The sequence below is a fragment of the Hippoglossus stenolepis genome, chromosome 2 (genome assembly GCF_022539355.2).
Source record: "Hippoglossus stenolepis isolate QCI-W04-F060 chromosome 2, HSTE1.2, whole genome shotgun sequence".
NCBI classification, from domain to species: Eukaryota; Metazoa; Chordata; class Actinopteri; order Pleuronectiformes; family Pleuronectidae; genus Hippoglossus; species Hippoglossus stenolepis.
In genome coordinates this window covers 15,261,464-15,286,717 of record NC_061484.1, presented here as the reverse complement: position 1 = coordinate 15,286,717, position 25,254 = coordinate 15,261,464, and the positions used below count along the sequence as shown (strand labels likewise).

Here is a 25,254-nt window from a genome sequence, read left to right as displayed (position 1 = left end):
CCCATCAAGTTTTGGGGTAATCCATCTATTAGTTTTTGAGTCACCCTGCTAACAAACAAAGAAACGCAGATGAAAACATAACCACCTTGGCGGAGGTAACAACAGATACAGGTGTTTTAATCTAATTTATAAGCTGCTGATGTGTTAGCTTAAGTAATTTATCATCAAATTCAGACCTTTTCTAATTCTCCTCCAAATTAGCAGAGCACCATTGATTATCTTTGACAGGTGATTACATTACTCTCCCTACACCCGCCTGACAACGTGACAATAATTGACTGTTTAACCACTTTCTTTTCTTCAATCAGGCCACGGCTCAGATGGAGGAGAGGCTGGCAGAGTTCATTCACAGCTACTCCCCAGAGAGCGTCCTGCCACTGGCCGACGGGGTCCTCAGCTTTATCCACCACCAGATAGCTGAGCTGTCCAGAGACTGCCTGACCAAATCACGCGAGGGCCTCATCACCAGTGTCTACTTCTGTGAACTGCAGGAGAACCTGGAGAAGCTTATGGATGACGTGAGTAGCGGAGGTGGAGCGGAGTGATGAGTGAAGTCTATTGCTTTTGTTCAACACTACATCGCACAAACTGACCCCTGTCTGTGTCTCTGTGTCTGTCCACATCAGGCTTATGAGCGCTCGGAGAGTTCGGAGCTCACCTTCGTCATTGAGCTGGTCAAGAAGCTCTTCATCATCATATCTCGTCCCGCCCGGCTCCTCGAGTGTTTGGTGAGTTTGACACCGCTGTCTAAAAGCATAGCCTGTGTTTGGTGAAAAAAAAAAGGCTTTGAAATTGCTCAGATTCTCAATACACACTGATATGGATTTGACAAATGAGCTTTAATTGAATGTAGAGACAAGATGTTTTATTTTCCTTTTTATATTCTGAATATGTTCTCCTTCATCTGCTGGGAGAGACTCTTGTCTTCACAGGGAGATGGAGCGTCTACTCATTAATGCTGAAATGGCATTTAAGTAGTTGAAGTAGGGCAGGCTGTTTACTGTGCTTTCAGTCTGTAGTGATGAAACACAGGTTTTGCATGCATGCAGTTTTTTTTGCATTGCTAATTATATTACAGCAAGAAAGCTGTGTTGGCACCCTTCAAAACGCTTATTTAATCATTTACACTAAATTAGTTTTACTCGTCCTTGCTTTTATGGTAAAAATCCTCTAGTTTAGGAATAAGAACATAAGAGAGACTGACTGCACTCACTTACGGAACAAACTCCCAAAATGTAACACCTACCTGCACACATTAAAAATGCCTAGAATCTCAGTCTGAGATCTTGACAACCAAATACAAGCCCTTCCCAGTACTTATCTACCCTGTGCTGACAAGTCTTAACCTGTAGCTGCAGAAAAGAAAGAATCAACAAATAAAAATGAAATGAATTGAAATTGTTTACATTATAACATTATCATGATATGTCCCCTGAAGTATTTTAGACGTGAAAAATAAGTAGAGAATACAATATATTAGTAACAGAGAATGTTATGTATGTTCCTAGTACACAGGATGATGTACACATACTGTAAACACACATTTCAGTCTTGTTGCTGAATGTACAGCTTCTCAGGTAGACGCAGCCCACGTAGGTGACGACAGCAGGACGTACAGATGTCAAAATTCTTCAGTGTGCTTACTGCGATGTGCCATGCCATCTTATTTTATCCTATGTCAAAGAGAATGTCTGCAACTGAACTGAGTGTAAACAAAGTGCAGTACTACCTGATAACATCATCTGACGTGTTTAGCGTGTGAAGCCAGAAGGTGTGCTGAAAACACCGAGCTGGAAACTCTACTCCCTCACCTCCTCCTTTCGGCACTTGTATATTTGCATATTCACCCTAATCGTCTGCATTCACAAATCTCGTGCACTTGCTTCCAGTAAATGTAGTGTCACCTTCAGTAACACGAGCTGTGGATGTCTGTATGCTCTGTATTATGGAGTGTAGAGGTCATGGTTTTGTTTATTCGGAGCAGCTCAGTATCATCAGAAATGCTGCACATCTCTGCTGCAGCATTTCACTGCCCTGGGATGTTTTATTTACAACTTAATTCAAAACTTTGACAATATTCTTTCAACCTCCATGTTCATCACTCCTCTCAGCAGCACATCAAATTGTCCGGAGCCGTGTCCTTAGCATGTTCCTGCATACAGAACATAACTCAACACAACTTACTTAGTAATAACGAGTTTATACACCGGAGGCCTAGCCATCATGGCTATCAGCTCACTGATTGATGGCCTCCCATGTTCGTCATTGGCGTGGTCCCTCCTCCCAGCACCGGTGGCTCATCTTTCTGTTGCCAAGGCAACCGTCAGAAGAGGTTGATGGGGTCAGGCAGGATGTTGAGGGGACTTTAGATCCTTGCAGCCCTTTGGTTAGAGAGGAGAAGACACACAGCTAAAATATTGTCCAGGCCTGTAGAGTTCATTTAGCATTCAAGTCAGTGGTGTGGTCTGATATAGTGAAAATGTCACAGTCAGTCTGTGTTTAGCTGCTCGAATATTATCCCGGAGCAGAGCGAGCTATCAGAGAGGCAGGTTAATGCCTCCATCTCCATACTCTGGTCTGGTGTAGGAGAGCAGATATGAGGGAGTGGGGGAGGAAAGAAATGATCATGGCTGCCCCGGGGTCTGCTTTCTAATCAAAATGTTATTCCACCGACAGGAATGAAACTGAATCCCACAGGACAGCCACAAAAGATTTTTTCATCGGGGAAAAAAAGGATGTTTTCAAGAAAGCAATTTAAAGTTGGGAGCTGTATTAACACTGATTATGTTCGTCTGACAGCTCCATAGAGGTGTTTGGGCATGAATTTCCTGCGGCTTGTAAAGTAAAGTCTAGTTTTGGTGATTGTACCTCAGTTTTGGAATTGCTGTGATGCGTTTACGTGGTGCAACACAATATTATAACATCACTTCATCAGCAGTCATCCTTTGTAAGCTGTTATCACATCCCTTTGTTTCTGCTAACCAGGGAGATAACGCCGGTGGTTCGATACCTGGCTGTAGGCCGGGGGGAAAAAGCTGATCAATATGGGGATATACTGTGATACGTTCTCTGTTCATATGTGATCAGAACACTGAGCCAGAGGTTGTGTTTCTTCCTATTCTGCAGAAAGTTCACCTCTTCAACTCTTAACTGTTCTGCACTCAGTTCAGTGCCACCATAAACACATACTGTATACGCACATACATATATTTTAGACAGCTGACTTGCAATTTCTCACATACTTCACGATACCATCATATTTACAGAACAAATAATCATGCAGCACATCATAATTATAATGGTCTTAAAGGGATTGTTCACCCAGAAATGAAAATTCACTCATTATCTACTCACCACTAGGCCAATGGAGGGGTGGCTGAAGTGTTTGAGTCCACAAAACACTTGAGGAGTCTCAGGGGTAAACAGTGTTAGAGCAGAATCCAATACCATTGAAGTAACTGGTGACCAACTCTTCAGACGTAATAATACAACTGAAAAAACACAAGATATCATAACACCTCCATACTGCTCGGCGGGTGTCATCCAAGTGTCCGGAAGCCCTGACATTCATTTTCGATTTTTTTCGATTCTGCTCTAACACTGTTAGTATCTTAAGGCCGTCATACAGAAACAAACAACCATTAACATTCACACTACAGGCAATTTACAGTCAATAGGACTCAAAGTAAACCCACACAATCACAGGTAGAACATGAAAACTCCACAGAGAAAGAAACTGGGACTCGAACTCTCAACTTCGGGGTGACAGTGCTAACCACTGCAACACCGTGCCACATATTTAGTTATTTATTTATGTAGGAAGGTAAAATCTCTTTGTTGAGGGAGACCTGGCCAAGGTAGCACACTGTTTCAAGGTTACTGAATTCATAGAAAATAAAGCATATCAGAGAAACAATGTCCAGTTTAGGAATAACATGTGCTCTCTTCAGTTGCACAGTATTTTATGAAAGCTTCCAAAATCGCCCTTGGGAGACACAATCATTGAGCTGCAGATTCTGTAGTTCTGGAGGTTATTTCATGATGACTGGGCAAAGTAGGAGAAAGCTGCTCTGAGTTCTGAGTAAATCCTGGATACCCGGTGGAGAGCAGCCGTCCAGTGGAGTGATAATCACAGCAGCGCTTTGTGAGTGATAAGAGACCACAGAGATATGAAGGGGGAGGCCCCGTATGGCTTTATAAATAAAAGGAGGCTTCTCCTTAGGCTTATTAAAGACCAGGAAAAAAGGGTCTACTACAGAAAGCTGGTGTACTACAGAGTACTGGCAATGTAGTACTGAGGAGGCAGCATGAATTTAAATGATGTCCCCATAGTATAGAACACTTCAGAACGTAGCCTGGGCAAGTGTTTTACTATCTGTGAGATTGAGGAAGGCCTTGTCCTGATAATAAAAACTCTACTATTGCTCAGTTTCTTCACAAGGTTCTTAATCTGCACATGAGGCTTCTGAGTAGACTATCGAATCATCTGCATAGAAATGCTCCTAAGCTTTAAGCAAGCCCCTCCTAATCATATTTATAAAAATAAGACAGGGCTAGGATTCAACCCTTGACTTGTCCCCATCTGTATGTTTGCACTGGGCTCTATCTGCAGAGCCGTCTGAGCTTTATCATATACAGTTCAGCCTTTTCACCCATATCGATCAATTCCACACCATCAATTCTCCTGAAAATCTGCTTGATATTAAAGGTTTCCTTTAACACTTGAGCAGAAGCTGCTGTTTCAGTTCATCTTCTAGTGTGTTGACAGGAGCTGATTAAGAGTTTTGCTTTTTCAGAGGTGATATGATTCCTGCACTGCTCTTCAAACCAATCTACAGGTGTTTAAAATGTACTGTGAGATATTTTATAATGCTACGTGTGAAATCAGCAGTGACAGTCTTTCACTACATTGTTTCCACCTTTTTACTTTAGCTCCTATTCGTATCCATTTGGATTCCAAATACTACATTTGAATTATTTTGACTGCTGCCAGATCCTCAGTTGTGGCAGTTTAAGCTTTAAGGTACTTATACCTTAGGTATTTATATCGTCGTTTTCTTTGGCATTTCATGTATTTTCTTCTTTCAATAACAGGAGTTCAACCCAGAGGAGTTTTACCATTTGCTTGAGGCAGCGGAGGATCACGCCAAGGAGGGACAGCTGATGAAGGCAGACATCCCTCGGTACATCATCAGCCAATTGGGTCTGACCAGAGACCCACTGGAGGGTAAGAGAGAAAGAAAGAAAAGAAATGTTCCAGGAGGTGATCAGCTGAGCATGAAACCAGCAGGGAAGCAGCTGCCCTGTGTTAACATGTTTTGTCTTGTTTGTGATGGGCTGTAACTATTTCCTCCTGAAGCTGTGTCTTCTTACTATCCAGCCAAGCACTTAGATCTCAGCTTGTCAATTTACTACAGTATGTTGATTAGTAAAATGATGAAAGAGAACCAAGCTCTCTTTCATCTAACTTTTCAATGAGATGGCAAATACACCTTTTTTTTAACCAATAATGTCAAACTATTGCTTTTAGCCAGAGATTTCAAGGTGGGAGCCACAGTTTCTCAGGGGGGTGCGGAAGAGCTGCATGGGGGCGGTAGGCAAGGAGAGGGAGTGTGATGTGAAAGTGACAGATACCTGCCAGTGCTCAACAACAAGGGGAAGGCACTTCAGGAGCAGAGTTATCTGTGCCAGAGAGGAGCTCCCTAATATGTGTACTTTCATCTTATATACTGTATATGGTGAACCAGTATATGCATACCTCATTCCGCACTGAGGGAAGTCCACCATGGACTGAAACGTTTGCACTTTTACACTCCTTGCACCTTTGCCAGTTTTTTACTCTCAGTACAGCCATGCATGTGAAATGTAGACATTTGAAATCCAGACTACACTCTGAATCTCTTTTTGTTCTTTGTCCTTTCAGCTATTGATCAGTTTTACAGGATGTTCAGGACTAGGATATTCATTGAGATGTAGAGTCTGGATCATTTGCTGGCTGCTGGTGCATCGTTCATTAATCTTCAGGGCTGATGCTCTCGCTCCCATTCTAATCCATCAAGAGCTCTTCATTAGCTGATGGGCTAAATGACCCAGAAAACAATAAACCTCTGTGGTTTTTATTTTTGAATTCAAGAGAAATATTGGCCTGTTGAGTCTCTCTCATATTATCTCCACTAACAATGTGCCACTTGATAGCTCGATCTTGCACCTTCTTTTGCACCTACATTGTGATGCATTGACGCAAATTCACACCCACGCAGCTGCATGCATGTTTGTACTTCATACTCTCATTTCTTTTCTTGTTTCCCATGGAAACAGTTTCCATTATGACATAATGTTTGATTTTCAGCCCAGTGACTTTACATTGAGTAAATGTCTCCAGAGCAGCTAATTATTATTCAGTTATTTCCCTAATCGGGAGTGTATACAGTGTTTTCTAGCAGCTGTCACTTACAGTACAAGAGGGCAAGAAGACTGGAAATTAGCTGCCAGTGTTACTCAAGGAGGGAGGAGGCGGGAGACAAAGAAAATGAAAAGAAGGAACAAATTATAATTCATATATTTTTCTCTCTGTGATCAGACGCTTTTGGCCCTTCCGCTGTTTATGAAACTTGAATAGCTCTTTCATTGAGATGTTTGAGCAGCTTCTCACAGCAGTGTGGGAGGCCTGGTGTTATAGCTTTAAAAGTGCCTCCCGTCATGTTGCTGCTGGGTTTGGTTGCTAACTAACATGTTTCTCCCCAGAAATCGTGAGCCTTGACAGCTACGACAGTGAGGGTCCACACACTCCAGAGACTGATGACTCGGCAGAGGTGAAAACCAAATATAATCACAGACAGATATTTAAATTAAGCTTCTTTGATCTGATTGATAATCTTAAAAATGTTGGTTATATCATCAGGGAAGAGGGAGAACCTTCAAGCCACCAAGTGAAGAAGATTTTCAGAACATCAAACTGATCAGCAATGGAGCTTATGGGTAAGCAACAGATCTACCTCTTGAATCAAGCTTCAATGTGATTCAGTGCATGTACATTTCTCAGTTGTAGAGTAAGTATATTTCCATTGATTAAAAAACAGCTGCCTTAAAGGTTCAGTGTGTAAGATTTAGGTGAAAGGATCTCTTGGCAGATATTGAATATAAAATAATTCTAGTGATGTTTTCACTAGTGTGTTTGATCTTCATTGTACGAATTGTTGTTTTCTTTAACCCAGAATGGGCCCTTTATATTTAATACTTTATATTTACATCGGGAGCGGTTCCTCTCTACGGAGGCCGCCATGTTTTTTACAGTAGCTCAAACTCTACAAACTAAACACATTTTGAGTTTTTATGACAACTGAAGGCTACCACAGGTTCTCTTCATGTTTGGAAGGGGAGGGTGAGGTGAGGGGCATTCTGCTGCAACATGCAACTTCACCACTAGATGTCACTTAAATCTACACACTGAACCTTTAAATGTAAGAAACCATTCATAACATTTATGGCACTCGTAGCAAACTCTACATTATTATATTCTCAGCGGTACTGCATGGAAAAGAGATGAAACATTTATTTTTTACCACTGTCTCATCCTCCTGTCTTTTGCTCGATGTCCTCCTCTGTCTCACTCTCACTCCAGTGCTGTCTACCTGGTGCGGCACAGGGAGACGCGTCAGCGTTTTGCCATGAAAAAGATCAACAAGCAGAATCTGATTCTGAGGAACCAGATCCAGCAGGCGTTTGTAGAGCGAGACATCCTGACCTTCGCAGAGAACCCGTTTGTCGTCTCCATGTTCTGCTCCTTTGAATCGCGCAGACACCTCTGCATGGTCATGGAATATGTTGAGGGTAAGAGAGTCGGGTTTGGTTTGCAGTAAAGACGGACTCAAACTGATAATGTGTTTAGGATTGTGAGGCCTCTCTGAATCTGTGACTGTTTGTATGTGCCTGAGGAAATGTTGTGTTTTTATCTGTTTTCTATTTTAACAACACTTTTCAGACTTGAACAAGCACTTTGTGGTGTTTGTGTTTTCGTAGGTGGTGACTGTGCCACGTTGCTGAAGAACATCGGCGCTCTGCCTGTGGAGCTGGCGAGGATGTACTTCGCTGAGACTGTTTTAGCCCTGGAGTACCTGCACAACTATGGTATCGTCCATAGAGACCTCAAACCTGACAAGTGAGTGTTTTAATGCCCCAATGAATAATATTGTTGTACTAACAATTGATCAAGTGTTAAGTGTGAAAGGGGTTTTTCATATGATTCTTATCACAAAATTCTTATTATTCATGATATTATAATTTTGGATTATTATTATTATTATCACCCAACAGAGGTAACTGGGAGACCTGAGTGTTTTAGTGTTGTTCAGCTCACTGTTTTAGTTTTATTGTCAGCAGCTTTACAGTTTTGTTTTAGTTTTACCATGAGATTAGATTGAATTTGATTAGTTTGAGCAACAAAGCTGTGATAAACACACTGTTCACTACAGCATTCAGTGGCTGGAGAACTGTAAACTCACCACATGGCCAGAAAAACAAATCTTTTTGGTTAATGTTGATATTTGTTTATGTCTGCTGTACCTTAAATTAAACCACTGTTTACTAACATGTTCAGCATTTAATAAAAAAGTGCTGCTGCCTACAGTGGCTAAAAAGTAAACCTCTGCTTTAAAAATATTTCAGTCTCTAAAGAAATTATAATTTCATAGTCTAAAAAATTAATTTATTGAATCACAGACTAAATTTTAATAAAGAAACCTTGGTTGTGAAAATACCCACTTACTCCATTAAATATGGATTTCATTGCCTTGTGCCAGAATTTGAACTTAATAAATGTCAAATGAATCAAATCTCCTGTCTCTTTTCTCCACATAGTCTCCTGATCACCTCCATGGGCCACATCAAGCTCACAGACTTTGGCTTGTCGAAGATGGGCCTAATGAGCCTCACCACCAACCTTTATGAGGGACACATTGAGAAAGATGCTCGAGAGTTCCTGGACAAGCAGGTACAGACCCCGTAACCTCGTACCACTCTGTGGGCTTTTAGACATTAATTGCAGCACATTATCCTCACATTATAATGCACTAGTAGTCTTTGTGCCTGTAGCTGTGTGGCATTGGTACAAACAAATGCCCTGAGGAGGATTATGGCTTCTATTTTATTCCTCATCAGTCATCATGATTATTTGATGTCACTGAGGCAGCAAGTGCAGCGTACAATAAAAGACGGATTAGTGTCAGAAATGCACCCGCTAAGTTTAAAGTCGATCAGATGAGCAGTTGTCGAGACGGTCGAAGGACAGACAGAGATTTTAGGATTTATTAGTCTGGCTCAAAGTCAGGATGTTTGGTGGCTGAGCAGACAACTCCCATTCCCAGCAGCCTCTAGACTCCTCCAGCCATGCAAGCCAACCTGCCAAGTCATCCGGCAAAATCAATAATCTCCTAATAAAGACATTGCATTACAAATGCTTCCTGTGTTGTCTGAATTAGTGATTCATTAATGCTCCCCATCTCCATCACAATCCCATTTTGCAATTATAGTTATTGTTTATGCTGTGGGTTACAGCAGTCATGATCAGTCACATCGACCCGCGTGTTCTCCAGCTCTTCTGGGTGGAAGCCGGCATCTGTTTGTCTGCCGGTAACCAGCTCACATGTGCACATGAAACAGTCCAGGAATTTGCTTTTCAGGATTCTAGGGCAGATTTTGGTCAGTTTTAATGCTTTGACCACCACAAACAAAGTTCAGTTCACCATTATTGGATTAGGGTGACGGATCGATTCACTGTGGCAGATCTAAATAGCTACATCAGTGGATGAACTGGATCTTACAAGAATAAATGGGCTAATTTAAAGTTTTTAAATTATGTTTTCCTGTTTCATCAGAGCTCCTAAACTAATCTTTACATCTTCAGGTATGTGGTACTCCAGAGTACATTGCTCCGGAGGTGATTCTCCGTCAGGGCTATGGAAAGCCGGTGGACTGGTGGGCCATGGGCATCATCCTGTATGAGTTCCTGCTCGGCTGTGTTCCTTTCTTTGGAGACACTCCTGAGGAGCTGTTTGGACAGGTCATAACAGGTTCGAGAACAATTTCTCAAAATACTATGATTTTTATTCGTTTCCCTGATTGGACACTAATGCTGAGAGAACAAACTGAACATTACTAGTCATTAAAAGGAAACAAGCAAATAATCATATGCTTCTACAATCAGATCTGTGTTCCCGTGCTGTCTTTAACCTCCGAGTCCCTGAAGAAAGGGAAAAAGAAATGTGTTTAACTGACACCTTTCTTTAGTTAACATTTTGCTTCTCCAATGTTAAAGTTCAGGTATTGAAGAAGATTTTTCAGCGGTTTGAATTTGTTTCTCTTGGTTTTTACTCGGGCTTGTTGCTCTCTCTCTTTTGTCTCTGTTAGACAATATAATTTGGCCAGACGGGGACGACGCCTTGCCTGCAGATGCCCAGGGTCTCATATCAGCTCTGCTGCAGACAAACCCTCTCTTGAGGTTGGGAACAGGTACTAACTTATGCCTTTATTTGACACCAGACCTACCGTCTGCAGCCATGTGGCAACAAGGTTGAGAATCAAAGATGCATAAAAGCAATTTTAGTAGACAGTGAGATGAGGTAAGGTTGCCTAGCAATAACTGGACACAGGGGCTAACTTAAAAAATCCATCTTTCTATAATCTGTTCAAATATCAAAGTGTCAGAACAAGAAGTCTGAGTTTTAAGGGGATACGTTCCAAACTCTTTCTTTACTTTTCGACACAGTCCAACTTTTCTGTCTTTGTGCCAAGTTCATTGTCTCTTGTGTAGCTTTATTTTCAATTCATTCAATTATCCAGCCTAGTCCATCTTTAATTTGATCTCCGCCAAGGAGGTTTTGATTCTGTTTGTGTGTTTTTTTTGTTTGTTCATGAGCAGAAATATACAAAAATATATAACCTATATAAGAGATTTTCAATGTTTTGTATTGAATTTTTTGTTGCATTTGGATGTGGTTTTCATATAAGCCATTATTGGTTGCTACAACTAAACTAAATTGGATTAAACCAAAATAAACTAAGCTAAAAAAGAAATATATAAATAAAACTACTCGATTTCCATTTGGGTTCGAGGAGGGGTGGGGCATGATCCAAGGAAGAACCCACTCAATGTTGGTGCGGATCTGGATCAGGGGGCAGATCCATGATTTTAAATTTTTCTTCACTTTCTTTAACATTGTTTTTCAGAGACATTGTCTCATAATCAATGGATCTTGATTAAAAAAAATGCATGTTAAGAGGACTGAGATTTGTGAGTAATTTGGTGAGGATCCAAATGAAGATCCAGATCTAGTGTATTTATATGTGGTCTCATAAAGTTGTGTTGTTCGTACCCCTGCCACCAGGTGGGGCGTTTGAGGTGAAGCAGCACTCGTTCTTCACCGAGCTGGACTGGAACAGTTTGCTGAGGCAGAAGGCAGAGTTCATCCCTCACCTGGAGTCAGAGGAGGACACCAGCTACTTTGACAGTACGTGTGTCTGGATTTATGTGTCTGTTAAAGTGCAGCGCTTACATCAATATCGGGTTTATGGGTCATATAATAATTTCCTGACAGCGTTCCAGTCAGAAATGCACACTTTATTTTGAAGTGACAGCTCATATAAATCAACGCTTCACTCCCTCCTCTGCCCAGCCCGCGCGGATCGTTATCACCACATCAACACGTACGACGAGGATGACACCAATGACGACGAGCCGGTGGAGATCAGGCAGTTTTCCTCCTGCTCGCCTCGCTTCAGCAAGGTCTGACTTTGTCTTTCTTGCATCCTTCACTATTTCCTCACTCTATCATTGTATATGACTTTACATAGAATCTCACTCGTACTTTGAGGTTATTCGACAGGATTAGTGGAGGAGGGAAAGATGGATGAAATGAGGTCATCGGTCAGAGAGAAGCAGCTGCATTCTGGAACCAGGTGTCACACCTGAAGTTGAGAGAGTCTAACTGGGCTTGTTTCAACTGCTCCTCCTTATCCCTCTTGTCTCCAGTTTCTTTTTATAGGCAACTCAGAGACCCATGTACCTTTCATAGCATGGCCTGAGTCGACATTCTCTTCTCTACTTGTCTGCAGATGTGCGTTTAATGACCCAGACAATCTTTCATCCTTATTTTTCATCCACACTCTCTCCTGCCAACCCCTCGACTCTCAGCCCGCCAACCTGTTCTCTCTGTCACACTTCCTCTGGTGGGATTTTCTCACCTCATGCTGCCTTTTTGTTCCCTCTCTCATCTCTCACACCGCTATTCTCTCTCTCTCTCTGTCACTCTGTCTCTCCATCTGCCATTCACCCGGTCCGACACTCTTTTGTTTGGGTTGTAAAGTCGTGAAGGAGCTGTTCAGCTAATTTCTATTCAATCTGAGATGCATTTGAAGTTACCATTCAGAGCAAAGAGCTCGGCTAAACGCACACACAAAATGGTGAACACACAAACATCATACTTTTAAGTTATTAATATGGAGTTACAGTAATTAGTTGACAGATTTATGATAATTTTTTTGTCACAAATAATTTTTGGATTTTCCACCTCTCTTATTTACAGATACAGTTCAGTTATAGAGATAGGTTGTGAGATAGATATCAATAACTTTAATATAAAACCATAATAGTTAATTATGACTTAATTTATAGTGTACCTCAAAAGTACAAAGTGCTGTACAACAAGAAAACAAATGGTTAATATGCAAGGAAGTACATAAATAATAATGGCAAAAATAATGATAAAAGCGGTAAAAGAACAATATTAACCCGGCACGCCGAGTGAATTCTGTAATTTCCCCTCTGAAAAAGGTTCGTTCTGAGCTGAGACTTAAAAGCAGAAACTGTCTCAGACTTATTTCCTCAGGCCATTCATTCCTCAGCCTAATTCTCAGCCTAGATTCAGGAAGTGACAGCAGACCCTTGTCCGAAGATCCCAAGCTGCGCAGAGGTAAATACTGAATTAACAGATCAGAGATACAGCCTGGGGTCCGGCCATGAAGAGCCTTAAAAGTAATCAATAACATTTTCAGATTAATCCTAAAACAAACAGGGAGCCAATGTGAAAACGACAAAACAGGTGTGACGTGATCAGATATCTGGAGCTGCTGAATTTTGTACCGACTGAAATCGTTTTCTGATTAAGACCAGAGTGGCTTCAACTTTTTAAATTCTAAATTGATTCTTCATGTTTTGTGTTTTTATGCTGTTTTTATGTGTGCTTTGTGTACACACATGCTTTTTGAGAGGCACTTTCACGATTCTCGGAACTGAACATTTGTACTTATTATTCTGTTCCCCTGCTCAGTACCATGCGAGAGAGACAATCATGTTTTAATGCACTAGCTCATTTAATATGGTCTCATTTAACCTTAGTATCTCTGTCGTACCTCATTTATTATTTTGTGGAAATATAACAAAAAATACTAAAATATACAATCAAAGTAATTAACAAACAGATCATAAAAAAGCTGAAAGAGTGAATGCAAATGACTCCTTTGTGCAGGTGAGACTATAAAACCCTGAAGGCTTGAGTGGAAAAAATCCCACTCCAAAGCATAAAAGGCACGTGTGTGATCATCTGGAGCTTAAAGCAGCTTTTCTCTAAATGTCCTATAGCTCTTTATTTTAATCACAGCATTAAGATGTTTCATCGATTTGATGAAAATAAGAAATTGGCTCTGACATGGTTTTGGGTTTCTTCCTAAGGAGACAGCTGGGTCTTCAGCTGAGACTTGTTTCCATGGTGCACTGCTGAATATTCTGTAGTTCTTCCTTAACGTACTGTAGCTCGTCTTGTTGTCCTCCCCCACACGGCTTAGCTTCCCTTTTGTCGCTGTGCAATCTGCACATAATGAGAGCTTTACAGAGTCACTGTGTGCACGTCTTTGTGGATATGTCAGCAATTACATGCATGGTAATAACTTAGTGTTGCTTCTCACCGAGTAGGTCACATTCCCTGTGTCCTGTTTTGGCTTGTTAATAGTCATTTGTGTGAGGCTGGGAGTCAGTTTTATTGTCCTAAAATACACAAGAGAGCGTTTTGAATATACAGCTGAGACTGTTTCCTACAGCAGTGGAAGATATGAGAGATATGACATTTATATAAACTCAAGTTTTCAATTATTTAATTTAACTGAGCAATAATCATTTTCTATCCGTGCAATTCCAGTTTCCTACAAGTGCAATACTGCTCCACTGTATAGATTTTGTTTACATTGTGCATATTTTTTTTTGTTTTTGTAGTTTATAGTTTATATTTCCTCTTTGCTGCAAATTTCCCCATAGTAGGACTAACAAAGGACAATCTTATCTCATCTTCACTAATCTCATCGTATTGTATCATATCTTATCTCATCTTATCCTATCCTATAATATCATATTGTATCAACAAAAGTTTTTTCTAATTGCCATTTTGCTTATTAAGCTGTAATTTAACAAAATCTTTAAAATGACTCGTAACACAGAAGATTACATAGTGTACACAGTTTTCAAAAGCTGGCATCCTAAGACATGTATTTACGACTGTTGCTTGATAAATTCCAAATATTAGACACTGCGGCCAATCAATATTATATAATCTTGACAAGGGCTAATAGAAGATGTCGGCTGTGAAAGCCAACATAGACATTTTTAGGTTTACGCTGCCAATAACCAATATATTGTGCCAGTATTTAAATCTTGACTATTTTCGTGCCAAAATGTTTAAAATAAGAAGGATTCATAATGTTCTGCTTGTTACATCTTAAAAAATAGTTTCATACTCTTTTAGGAAGAAGAAAGTTTCATAACATGTTTTAAAGGCTTACATTACCCATAATGCAACTCCACTGCTGACGGTTCAGAAGCCGCCAGCCTCAGGCAGACAGGCTACAGAGGTCTGGTAGTATCGCTTCCTCTGACTCGACACCCTCAGATTTGTTTCACTTTCAAACTTGACATCACTTGAGGCGGTTTATCAGATTTTTTTCACATATGCAGTAAAACTCCCAAACACCTGTAAACAGAGAAAAACAAGAGTTCACCCTTAAAGGGATAGTTCACCCAAAAAATGAAAATTCACTCATTATCTACTCACCACTATGCCGATGGAGGGGAGGGTGAAGTGTTTGAGTCCACAAAACACTTTGGGAGTTTCAGGGGTAAAAAGCGTTGCGGCCAAATCCAATAGTTAGAACAGTATCTGCACCTTTTAATGTCCTCTATTATCTTATTGTTTGTTTTCTGTTTTTACTCTGCACAAAAGATGTACAGCAATGAATAAAACACATATATCTGAAACAAAAACAGTAATCTACAATCATATCATACAAATATTTAGCTGTAATGCACATTCACCAACAACATTTTTCGCAGGCTATTAATAACTGCTAACAGACCAAATGATTATTGATCTGACTGTGTCCCCCTGCAGGTGTACAGCAGCATGGAGCATCTCTCTCAGCTGGAGCAGAAAGCTTCGAGCTCTGTGTCCCGTCGGGAGCACAAGGGCCCGCGGGACGACAAGGTGACCAAGAGAGAGAGCCTGGGCAGCTTCAGCATGAGGGACAAGAGCTGGAGGACGGGGTCCCCTGAGATGTGAGTGACAGAGATGACGAGCTGAGGGGTTTTAAAGACATATTTCTGTAAACTGGTGCGGTCAGGAGGAGCGGATCTACTGAAGCGTTCTTCTCTTTGCAGTCACACATACCAGAGACCCTGCGTAACTGGTTTCTATATCAGGGAGACCAACTCCGACACTTCTTTGTGCGAGATTTCACTCTCACTTTGTGTCAGCATCAGGCAACAGATCTCACCTCTGCCAAGTTTGAAAACTGGGGAAGTGGAAATGGATTGTTGGCTCATGTGTCTCACAGAAACCCAATATGTCTCAGAAGTGTTTTCATGATTTGTTATGAATAATGCAAACGTAGCTGCTTGTTTTGACTCAAATCCAGTGCCATGTTCTCTTCTAATGGAAATAGGAGTAATTTTAAGACCGTTGAATACAGGTCGTTTGATGTGATTTGTAGCCTCAAGAGTAAAATTATATTTGCACAAAATCACAGCATACATCATCTCATGGTACTTTTCATTGTAAGGTGGTGACCTTACTAAATTGTAGAGAAAGACAACAGTTCCCACAACAAGTATCTTGGGGAGTATGGCGAGCAAAAACAGGAAGAAAACTCTAGTGTGGGCGTCCGCCTGCCTGGACCGGTCGGGGTGAGAGGAGAGAAATGGGGGAGAGAAGAGAGAGACCGGGAACAGTTGTGTAACCATCATATTTAAGCTCCTTCAGTTTTAGCCCAGCAAATGAAGAGATAATTTGATCCCTAGATCTAGATTCATTAAACATAATTCTGCTCTGCCGTCATGCAGCAGCTTAGACAGATGGCAGCCTGCAGAGGTCAGACCACACAGTATAATTCACTGATACACGTCTGATTGAGAACATACAGCAGAATCTGATTGACATTACTTCTCATTGCTCAGTTCCACGTCAGCCTTTAGGAAGCACATGTCATTCCCTCTATATTCATATATTAAGTAAAATGATTTCTTCATACATTCATAATGGATTGAAAGAATGATAAGGTGGACGTGGATCATAATTTATTGCCTTGCATATTGAATTTTCTCTTCTGCCATATCAAGTAGAAATGATCTCTTATCATCTCTCTTCATTGTCAGCTACTGATCCTCAGAGATTTCAACTGATTCTCATCAAAAGTTACAATTACCAGAAGGTGCATATGTTCATTATTATACCTGCGAAGCAACAGCAAGCTAGGACTGCCAGGATTGTCATTATGGAAATATTAGATTTCTGTTGTTAGCGCTTAGCTCAAAGCACTGCTGTGCCTAAACCATAGACTGTATATTAAGATGGAGGATGTGTCTCCACTTACTTCCTTTATAAAAAAATTATGCTTAAATATCCAGAATATGGGCTCAGCAGTCTTGAGCTTTTGATCTCATTTGGAGCCAGAGCCTGAGCAATAGTGATCGTGAAGTGGAGCTGGGTATCGAGGTCCCGCCATTACGCGCGATTGGCCAATCGTGACTTAGTCTCATCTGTTCTTCATATCATTTCATCCCGTTTCTCCCATTTTTATAGCATCAAATAACTATTTAAAAACCCCAAAATGGGATAAGAACCAACTAAGGTGACAGAAACCATCTTTAGAAAAAAATTACTTGACTTTCAGTTTGGTCCATGAGACATTCACTAAAATGGAGGAGGCAGGGTTTATGTCCTATGCCACAGCCAGCCAGCAGGGGGCGATCTAGGTGATTTGGCTTCACTTTTAGGGAGCTGTCATGTCGTCCATTTTCACATACGGTCTATGGCTGAAGATTCTCAGTGTTGTTGGATAATGGATTCTTACAGAGACGACACGTTTGTGTTCCATTACGTGACTGCCTCCATTTCTTCCTGCAGGAAGCGCCTGTCGTGTTCTGAGTCCCTCTACATGGATGGTGACGCGAGCCCTCCCCTTGGTGCTCGGCGGCGCTTCTCAGCCCTGATGGATACGCATCGTTTTGCCTCACCTCTAGAGGGTGAGCCAGACTTCTTGTCCCGCCAGGCTCCCTTCAAGGTCCGCGGAACCTCACTGGACGGGACCAGCGTCCCCTCGCCGAGTCTTCTGGAGCAGAGGAGCAGTCTGAAAGAGATCAACGGAGCAGGTGTGTTGCAGCTGGAGGTCTCACAGGTAGTGAGGGCGGAGGAGAGGAAAGAAATTTGAGAGGTAGAGAGAGAAAGTGATAAAGAATTCATGGAAAGGGCATAGGAGGTGAAATAGCAGCCTGAAATAGTCAATTAGGGGGCTGGTGTTGCGTCAGTGGGCAGCTGGACAATAATTAACTTCGCCGTTTCCCATCTCTTAAGTGCCGTTTTGTGATTTCAATATGACTCTACATCCTCACAGACAAGCCCCCTCGACCTGGGGAGACACCCGGCATTACCACGCCAATCAACACGCTATCTCCAGGTCCTGCAGCAGCCAGCCGTGATGTGATGACCCCTCTGTATGACCCTCTGGGGGCCCGGGCCACCAATGACCTGGTGCTCCGCAGAGCGCGTCACCAACAAATGTCTGGCGACGGAGACAAACGCAACTCCAGACCTGGCAACAAGGTCATCAAGTCAGCCTCTGCCACAGCTCTGTCTGTCATTATACCATCAGGTGAGGGCCACAAGGAAAGATTACAGCCAAATCCTTCAGGAAACACTTAAGTTGTGACGCACTAATACAATATCTTCTTGTTTTTTACCATATTGCTGCAACTAGTGGAGCAACATGGCGGCTTCTCTCCGCTGGCCAGCCCCATGTCTCCTCACTCGTTCTCATCCAACCCCTCATCCCGAGACTCTTCACCCAGCAGAGACTTCTGCCCAGCAGTCAGTGTGCTGCGCTCCCCCATCACCATCCATCGTTCAGGAAAGAAGTACGGTTTCACCCTCAGGGCCATCAGGGTCTACATTGGAGACAGTGACATCTACAGCGTGCATCATATTGTTTGGGTAAGAAACATGTAGTAGTGACCTTCCATAAAGAGGGTTGGCTCATGCTGACTAAATGAAGCAGCAGTTGCCCATTGGTACAGAATGCAGCAGCAGCAGCAGCAGCAGGACTTCTTACACACACTCCACACAGAGAACACAGAATCACTCCAGTCCTCATCGACTACACTGGCTCTCCATCCGCTACAGAATTCAGTTTAAGATTCTATTGGTCACTTTTAAATCGCTACATGGCCTGGCACCACTTTACATGTCAGAGCGTTAACCCCTTACTCTGATCCGAGATCCCTGGGATCAAATGGTAAAAGCCCCAGAATCTAGATGTAAGACAATGGGTTTCATGGTTTAAGTCCCTCAACTTATCTAGATTATCAGAATCAGTGCCTCAGTTTAAAAAGTGTAAAAAATCTGTGTTGACTCTTTTTTTAATGTTTTTTATTTTACTGTTCTTTAATGTTTTATTGTATTGCTGAGTATGATCTTGCTTTTCTATGATTTGCTTACTTTGCACTTATATTACAATTTTTAAAGCACCTTGTAACTCTAGATTTAAAAGGCACTGTAGAAATAAAGTTTAGTATTGTATTAATAAGTCCAGGGATCAGTGAATTATAAAACATGCAACAGAGGAGTCGATTTCATAAATGAAAACATGACCTCATGTCAGGAGTAGAAATCACCATATATTTATTTTCCTGTTACAGTTATATTCTAGTTATAAACCTTTAATATTATATTAATGAATGAATTAACAAATGGGAAAATAATTCCTCTAATCTGACACTACACAATTGTTAGTCCTTCCATAAACTTAAAGTTAATATTAAAGATTTTAATTCTGTAGTGTGTATTTTTACATAATGGTGACTTTTTGTATGCTTTGTGTATTCGCAGCATGTGGAGGACGGCGGCCCTGCACAGGAAGCTGGCCTGTGTGCCGGTGACCTCATCACCCATGTCAACGGGGAGTCTGTCCATGGTCTGGTTCACACTGAGGTGGTCGAGCTCATTCTCAAGGTAGGAATCAGTTACACTCACCTGTACTGTACATGGGTAAAATCAATATTATTATATCCATATCCTCTGTAGATATTTCTATCTCTGTGTTGTCAATTACAAGAAAAGGCCTGTAAATAAAGGCAATGTGTCGGTTAGTCAGTTTTTGCAAACCTTGACAATAAATAATTATGAGTGTCGGTTTCATTTCGTGTCACTGTTTTGTGCAGAGTGGAAACAAGGTGACAGTGACAACGACACCTTTCGAGAACACCTCCATCAAAGTGGGACCAGCCAGGAAGGCTAGCTACAAGTGCAAGATGGCTCGACGGAACAAGAGGACTACGGGAAAGGACACCCAGGAGAAGTGAGACGTTAGACACCTGCACCACTGCACACAGATGTCTCTTGTTGTATATTGCTTATTGTTGCATATTTTTGTATATATTAATATTGATTGTTTCTCTGTACGTCCGTTCTTGTAAACCTTCTTTTCACTTTTCACTCTCTCTCTCTATCCTGCAGTAAGAAGCGCAGCTCGTTGTTTCGTAAGATCACAAAACAGTCCAATCTGCTGCACACCAGCCGCAGCCTGTCCTCTTTGAATCGCTCTCTATCCTCCAGTGAGAGTCTTCCTGGCTCCCCAACTCACAGTCTGTCTGCTCGGTCCCCGACGCAGGGCTACCGCTCCACCCCCGAGCCCTCATACCTGGGTAGGCACTGGCACATCCTGTTTTATACCTGAACACAACACAGTTACACATATATATATTTTTAGGGCATGGATTTGGGAGTCATACAAATTTGTTTATGTCCTAGAAAGTGTTTTAATGCCAGAAGTTCTACCAGAAACGAAGACCAACACTCACTTTACTTTTAAATCAAGTGTTTGGATTTTCCTCAGCGATTCAATGTACCTCAGTTGATGTTTCTGCACTCTGTGGTCCTTTAGGTGCCTCCTCCCAGAGCAGCTCTCCAGCCTCCAGCACTCCAAACTCCCCTGCTCCATCACAGCACATGAGGCCCAGCTCCCTGCACGGCCTCTCACCTAAACTCCACCGCCAGTATCGCTCTGCCCGTTGTAAATCTGCCGGTAACATCCCCCTGTCCCCTCTGGCCCACACACCTTCCCCTACCCAGTCGTCTCCTCCGCCCTTGCCGGGCCACACTGTAGGGAGCTCCAACACCACCCAGTCTTTCCCCGCCAAACTCCACTCGTCCCCACCGGTGGTCCGTCCCAGGCCAAAGAGCGCAGAGCCCCCTCGATCGCCTCTCCTCAAGCGAGTGCAGTCGGCAGAGAAGCTGGGCTCACCTCTGACCCAGTCCAGCTCTACGGGAGGGCTGGGGGGTCCGCTGAGGAAGCACAGCCTGGAGGTGCAGCACTCTGAGTACCGCAAGGATGCTTTCCTCTGTGAGCTCGGGCTCCAGAGCCTGTTGGAGACAGATGGGGAAAATTTGCCTAATCCTCCTCACATGCAGTCCTCCTCATCCTCAACTACACCAGAGACTGGAGTGCTGAAGCCTGCGAGAAGACTGGGGAGGCAGGAGTCACCGCTCAGCAGGGAAACACTGTTAGCCGGGAGGGAGAGGGAAGAGAGGGAGAGAGGAAGGGAGAGAGAGAAAGAGAGGGAGACAGAGACAGGGACAAGTCGGGTAGGAGCACCAGCATTCCAGTCATCTTTAACAAGAAAACCTCATACAAGTGATCTGTACTTTAACTCACAAAGCTCCAGACTAGGTGCAGAAGGCACTAAAGTATCAACTCTGAGCACCCCGACCAAAACATCAGGGAGTCTGGGTGGTCAGATAGCACCTGAAAAGACCCACCAGGGTCAGGCAGAGTTAACTCCAAAACAATTAGACCCCAAGGCAGGCAGAGGTGTGTTATCTAATAGTAAAGATCTGCAGGAGCAGCAGCTCGGGGCGAGACCTGAACCAAAGCAGGAAGGAAACAACAAGAGTGGTTTCTGCAGGCCGAGTTTTCTTGGTGCTGCCTTCACTAAGAGCTCTGCTTCCATTCCAGATAAATCCATGGGCATCAACGTGACAGTGACAGCAGGTCCTCTGAGCATCAACAAAACCTTTAAGTCATCAGGGATGGGCGACGGCCTGAGAAAGGCTGGAGCTGAGAGCAGTGACTCAAGGACTTCAGACCTCGGCTCCAAAAGCCCCAAACTTACAGCTCGGGTCCTCGCTCCAGTTGTCCCCCCGCATGGGCAGTCGCTCTCCCTGAGCAAGGTAAGGCAGGGACTCGGAGCCGTCAACTGCTACAGGGGAACCCTTGACTGGGAGGACAAGTGTCGCCTGGAGGTGGTGGAAGAGCACTCACCTTCCCCTTCTCCCTCCCCTACCGCCGTCGCCCCCTCCCTCTGCGGGCCCTCCCTTTGCAAGTCGCGACCTGCATCCCCTGGCGACAAGACGAGCTTCGTCAGCCAGCTGACCACCGTGGCCAAAAGCGTCCTCGGGCCAATCAAGCTCGGCTCCCAGGAGGGGGCCAAGAGCAAAGAGCAGCAGACTAAAGCAGCGGAGGAGAAGCACGGAGGCACAGCAGGGAAGTCTGACATGCCTGCTGGAGGTCGAGTGGTTGTTGGGGCTGCGGTGGTGACCCAAAGTCCTGCTGGGTCACCCCTAGAGAAGGCTGCGACAGGCAGCAGCCTGCCCAAAATGTGACTGTCATGGTCTCACGCGAAAAAAGATGCCTTTTTTTTTTGGGAAGAACAATGCAACAAAAGTCAAGTACTTAAAACATTGTACATTCCAATTTCAGAGTATATAAATTGTTATTTATTGATTTCAATCATTGACTGATTCTAACTTAAAACCAGGAGTAAAAAAAAACTGTAAAGGTGCATTTACTATTGCTTTTCTATTATAAATTATTTAATAAGAAGACTCTTAATGTAACGTGGAACACTTTATCAGATGTATATGTGTGTGGGTCTATGTGAACGCATGTCATATGGTATGTGCTGTACATGTTTAATAGATACAAGAGGTCAAAAAGTGCTTTACCGATCAAAACATGCTGAATACTGTGAATACCAAATCCTGTCACTCTGTTTTGTCTTTCAACCAGCCCTTTCTTCTAATACTGCTCAAACAACAGGACGGGCCAGCGAACTGAGGCACAATTGAGTTGTTACGTTTTTATCGGACGACACGCAGCGTTGGTTTGGAGACGGCGTGTGAGCAACAAGATGATTAGACTCATTTCTTCTTCATCCAGCAGTTTGCTTTCTCTGAGTTGCGCGGTCAGACAAAGCCAAAGCAGGCGCTCTGTCAGTGGAGGTCACATCAAGCTCTGTCTGTCACAGTGGGGATTGTGTGTGTGTGTGTGTATGTCTGTGTACATGTGTGTGTGTGTGTGTAGCCACCTTGGGTCTATTTCTGGTGGTTCTTGAAGGCTGTGTCGTGCTGCACAAGAAATCAGGGGTGACAGAGCTCAGGCTCAGCGCTTATCTCCACTTCGCAGGATGGCTGCCCACTGCCCTTCTCTCCCCTCCGCTCCTGACTATCAGCCGACACAAACACATGCGCAGACGCACACACACGTCGCCACTGGAGGCCGCAGTGTCAGCAGCTGATTTTCATCCATTTAAATCCACCCTCCCTATGGTCCGTGAAGCGGGGTCGTGAGTGTGTTTGCGAGTGAGTGAGTTAAGAAGTGTGTGTGTCTTCTTCTAAGGGTTACACACAGCACGGGTGACTCAGCAAGGGCAATGTCCAAAACCATTGCAGGCATAAACAGACAGCAGTGAGGATCCAGTAACACGTTTTCAACCAGTCACACTGGCAATGAGAATATAGGATGTAAAAGCATAAGTAAATAGTATAAGCACATATACAGTGGACCCAATAGTTGGAAGAGCAGGCAGTCATGGATGTAGCATACCGTCATTTATCTGTTAAAGGGCTCTATAGCTACGGTAGGGTTCGTGGATGTGGGCATGGTATATCACAATGAACCTGTTATTGTAAAAACAAGGTTATCTCCAGTATATTCAGAATGACTGTGTTGTTAGGTACTACAAGCTAGGTAGTCGAGGTTGATCAATGTATTGCTATGTGACGTAACGGTGTTTGAATCAGCCTCGGGGGAGGGTGAAACGTTCACGACAGATCGGACTTCATTCGCCTCCTCATAGTTCATATCTCAGTAACTCTCCAGTGTACATAATCTTATGCAACACGTGCAGCTGTGTGGGAGGACCCCCGCCACTGCACGGCTTTCGACGCGCTTTTGAATTTCACTTTCTGCCATCGATTTGATTACATGTGTCTCTGATTCTTCCCTCGCCGTACAAACTGATTCAGCCAGCAACAGCACACATGAACTTCAAGAAAAATGTGGTTTCTCATCAAATGTTTTGTTTCAAACAAGAGGAAAAACAGGTTCAACTTCCTAAATGTTGACGTTATTTTGGACCTGGATAGATGGTGAAGAGTTGATCCTTGTTGCTGGTTATTATCTGTTTGGACATCAAGACAAAGAGGTGGAGGTGGCTAAATGCTACGTAGAGCTGCAGAGCGTGAGCCTGATTTTTGCAGTTTATAACCTTTACACATTACTAGTCATTAATATAAACTTTTCTCAATGCATTTCAGATGCAATATAAACTCATGTAAATCCTTTTAAATGTTTAGGCTTCTGTTTGCAATCCATTCTTGAATCTAATATTGTTTCAATGATTTAACATCACCCCAGTAAAAAGTCCCATAAATTAGTCAGCATTGTTTTTTATTTGGCATGGTGCTCTACTGCCCTCCAATGGTTCCCAATGCCCACTGTCCACGTTCATTAATAACCCTCTGAATGCCAGGACCGTTGATTTACTGCAACATGGATGTTATTAGCCATATAGGATTACCGAATATGCATTTATGTATCAGAATATTTGCAGTAATTATCAGATAACACTTGAAACATGAATTTATCAATTTTTGTTGTTGTGTTCCTCATGTGACTGTTAATGATATCTTCTGGATAATAGGAATTAACATTTTTAGATAATCTGTCTTATTATATATTCTACTGATAGGAAGCAGTTCTTTTATATCTTGGTGTAAGAAACAAGTGGTCAGGTCAGCTCCGCTCACCCGATTAACAAAACTAACTGTAATGTAATGGTATACAGCGATTATGTCCACTTTCAGGCCTTCTCCCAGTCAATGGTGTCTATACTAGTGTTATACGTTTGAGAACTTCTTTCTTTTTTATTTGTGATTGACCGAGAGAGTAGTAGAAATGCACTTTATTTGATAAACATCTTCATTTGCTGGTAATGTTTGTAAGTCACTTCGAAGAAAAGTTAAATATATTGTATACAATTCTACAAAATTAACACAAAAGTCCAAGTATAAAAAAAAAACATTCCACGTTTCTCTGTTCACTGAAAAAGTATTTATTTGTACCATTGGGGGCATTTTTGTTTGTGATAGATGTGATTCAAATGCAGACACCTGAAGTGCAGTATGTGGAATAAAACTGTTCCAAACTTTGTCATTTTCCTGTCTCTTTAACTGACTGTCGACATCCTGAAACCGACCTGATAAAATCTCAGTAAAACTCAGTGCCTGTAAACCATTTTCACAGCAAACATTTTGGATGATATAAGAAGGTGTAGCTACTGATAATATTTGGGACTCATTTCTAGTTTCGCAGTTCCAGGACCGTGGCTCACCGACTCTGCAACGGTTCCCAAACTGTGGGACAGGAGAAACATTTAAGGCGAAAAAA

At 42.5% G+C, this 25,254-nt stretch overlaps 1 protein-coding gene across 3 annotated transcripts in view; it reads left to right on the top strand.

Annotated features, from left to right (window-relative positions):
• Positions 1 to 25,016, top strand: part of LOC118100340 (microtubule-associated serine/threonine-protein kinase 1) — a 64,450-nt gene extending 39,434 nt beyond the window's left edge. For all 3 annotated transcript variants that reach the window (XM_035145316.2, XM_035145307.2, XM_035145325.2), the window contains 20 exons: positions 309 to 518; positions 627 to 728; positions 5,095 to 5,227; positions 6,745 to 6,812; positions 6,902 to 6,978; positions 7,622 to 7,830; positions 8,020 to 8,158; positions 8,857 to 8,989; positions 9,902 to 10,067; positions 10,405 to 10,506; positions 11,382 to 11,504; positions 11,670 to 11,779; positions 15,429 to 15,592; positions 17,439 to 17,683; positions 17,926 to 18,183; positions 18,289 to 18,521; positions 19,416 to 19,538; positions 19,748 to 19,884; positions 20,043 to 20,230; positions 20,470 to 25,016. In XM_035145316.2, the coding sequence (XP_035001207.1) occupies positions 309 to 518; positions 627 to 728; positions 5,095 to 5,227; positions 6,745 to 6,812; positions 6,902 to 6,978; positions 7,622 to 7,830; positions 8,020 to 8,158; positions 8,857 to 8,989; positions 9,902 to 10,067; positions 10,405 to 10,506; positions 11,382 to 11,504; positions 11,670 to 11,779; positions 15,429 to 15,592; positions 17,439 to 17,683; positions 17,926 to 18,183; positions 18,289 to 18,521; positions 19,416 to 19,538; positions 19,748 to 19,884; positions 20,043 to 20,230; positions 20,470 to 22,187 (4,638 nt within the window). In that variant the 3' untranslated portion in view covers positions 22,188 to 25,016. The remainder of the gene's footprint in view (positions 1 to 308; positions 519 to 626; positions 729 to 5,094; positions 5,228 to 6,744; positions 6,813 to 6,901; positions 6,979 to 7,621; positions 7,831 to 8,019; positions 8,159 to 8,856; positions 8,990 to 9,901; positions 10,068 to 10,404; positions 10,507 to 11,381; positions 11,505 to 11,669; positions 11,780 to 15,428; positions 15,593 to 17,438; positions 17,684 to 17,925; positions 18,184 to 18,288; positions 18,522 to 19,415; positions 19,539 to 19,747; positions 19,885 to 20,042; positions 20,231 to 20,469) is intronic.
• Positions 25,017 to 25,254: the final 238 nt, after the last annotated feature.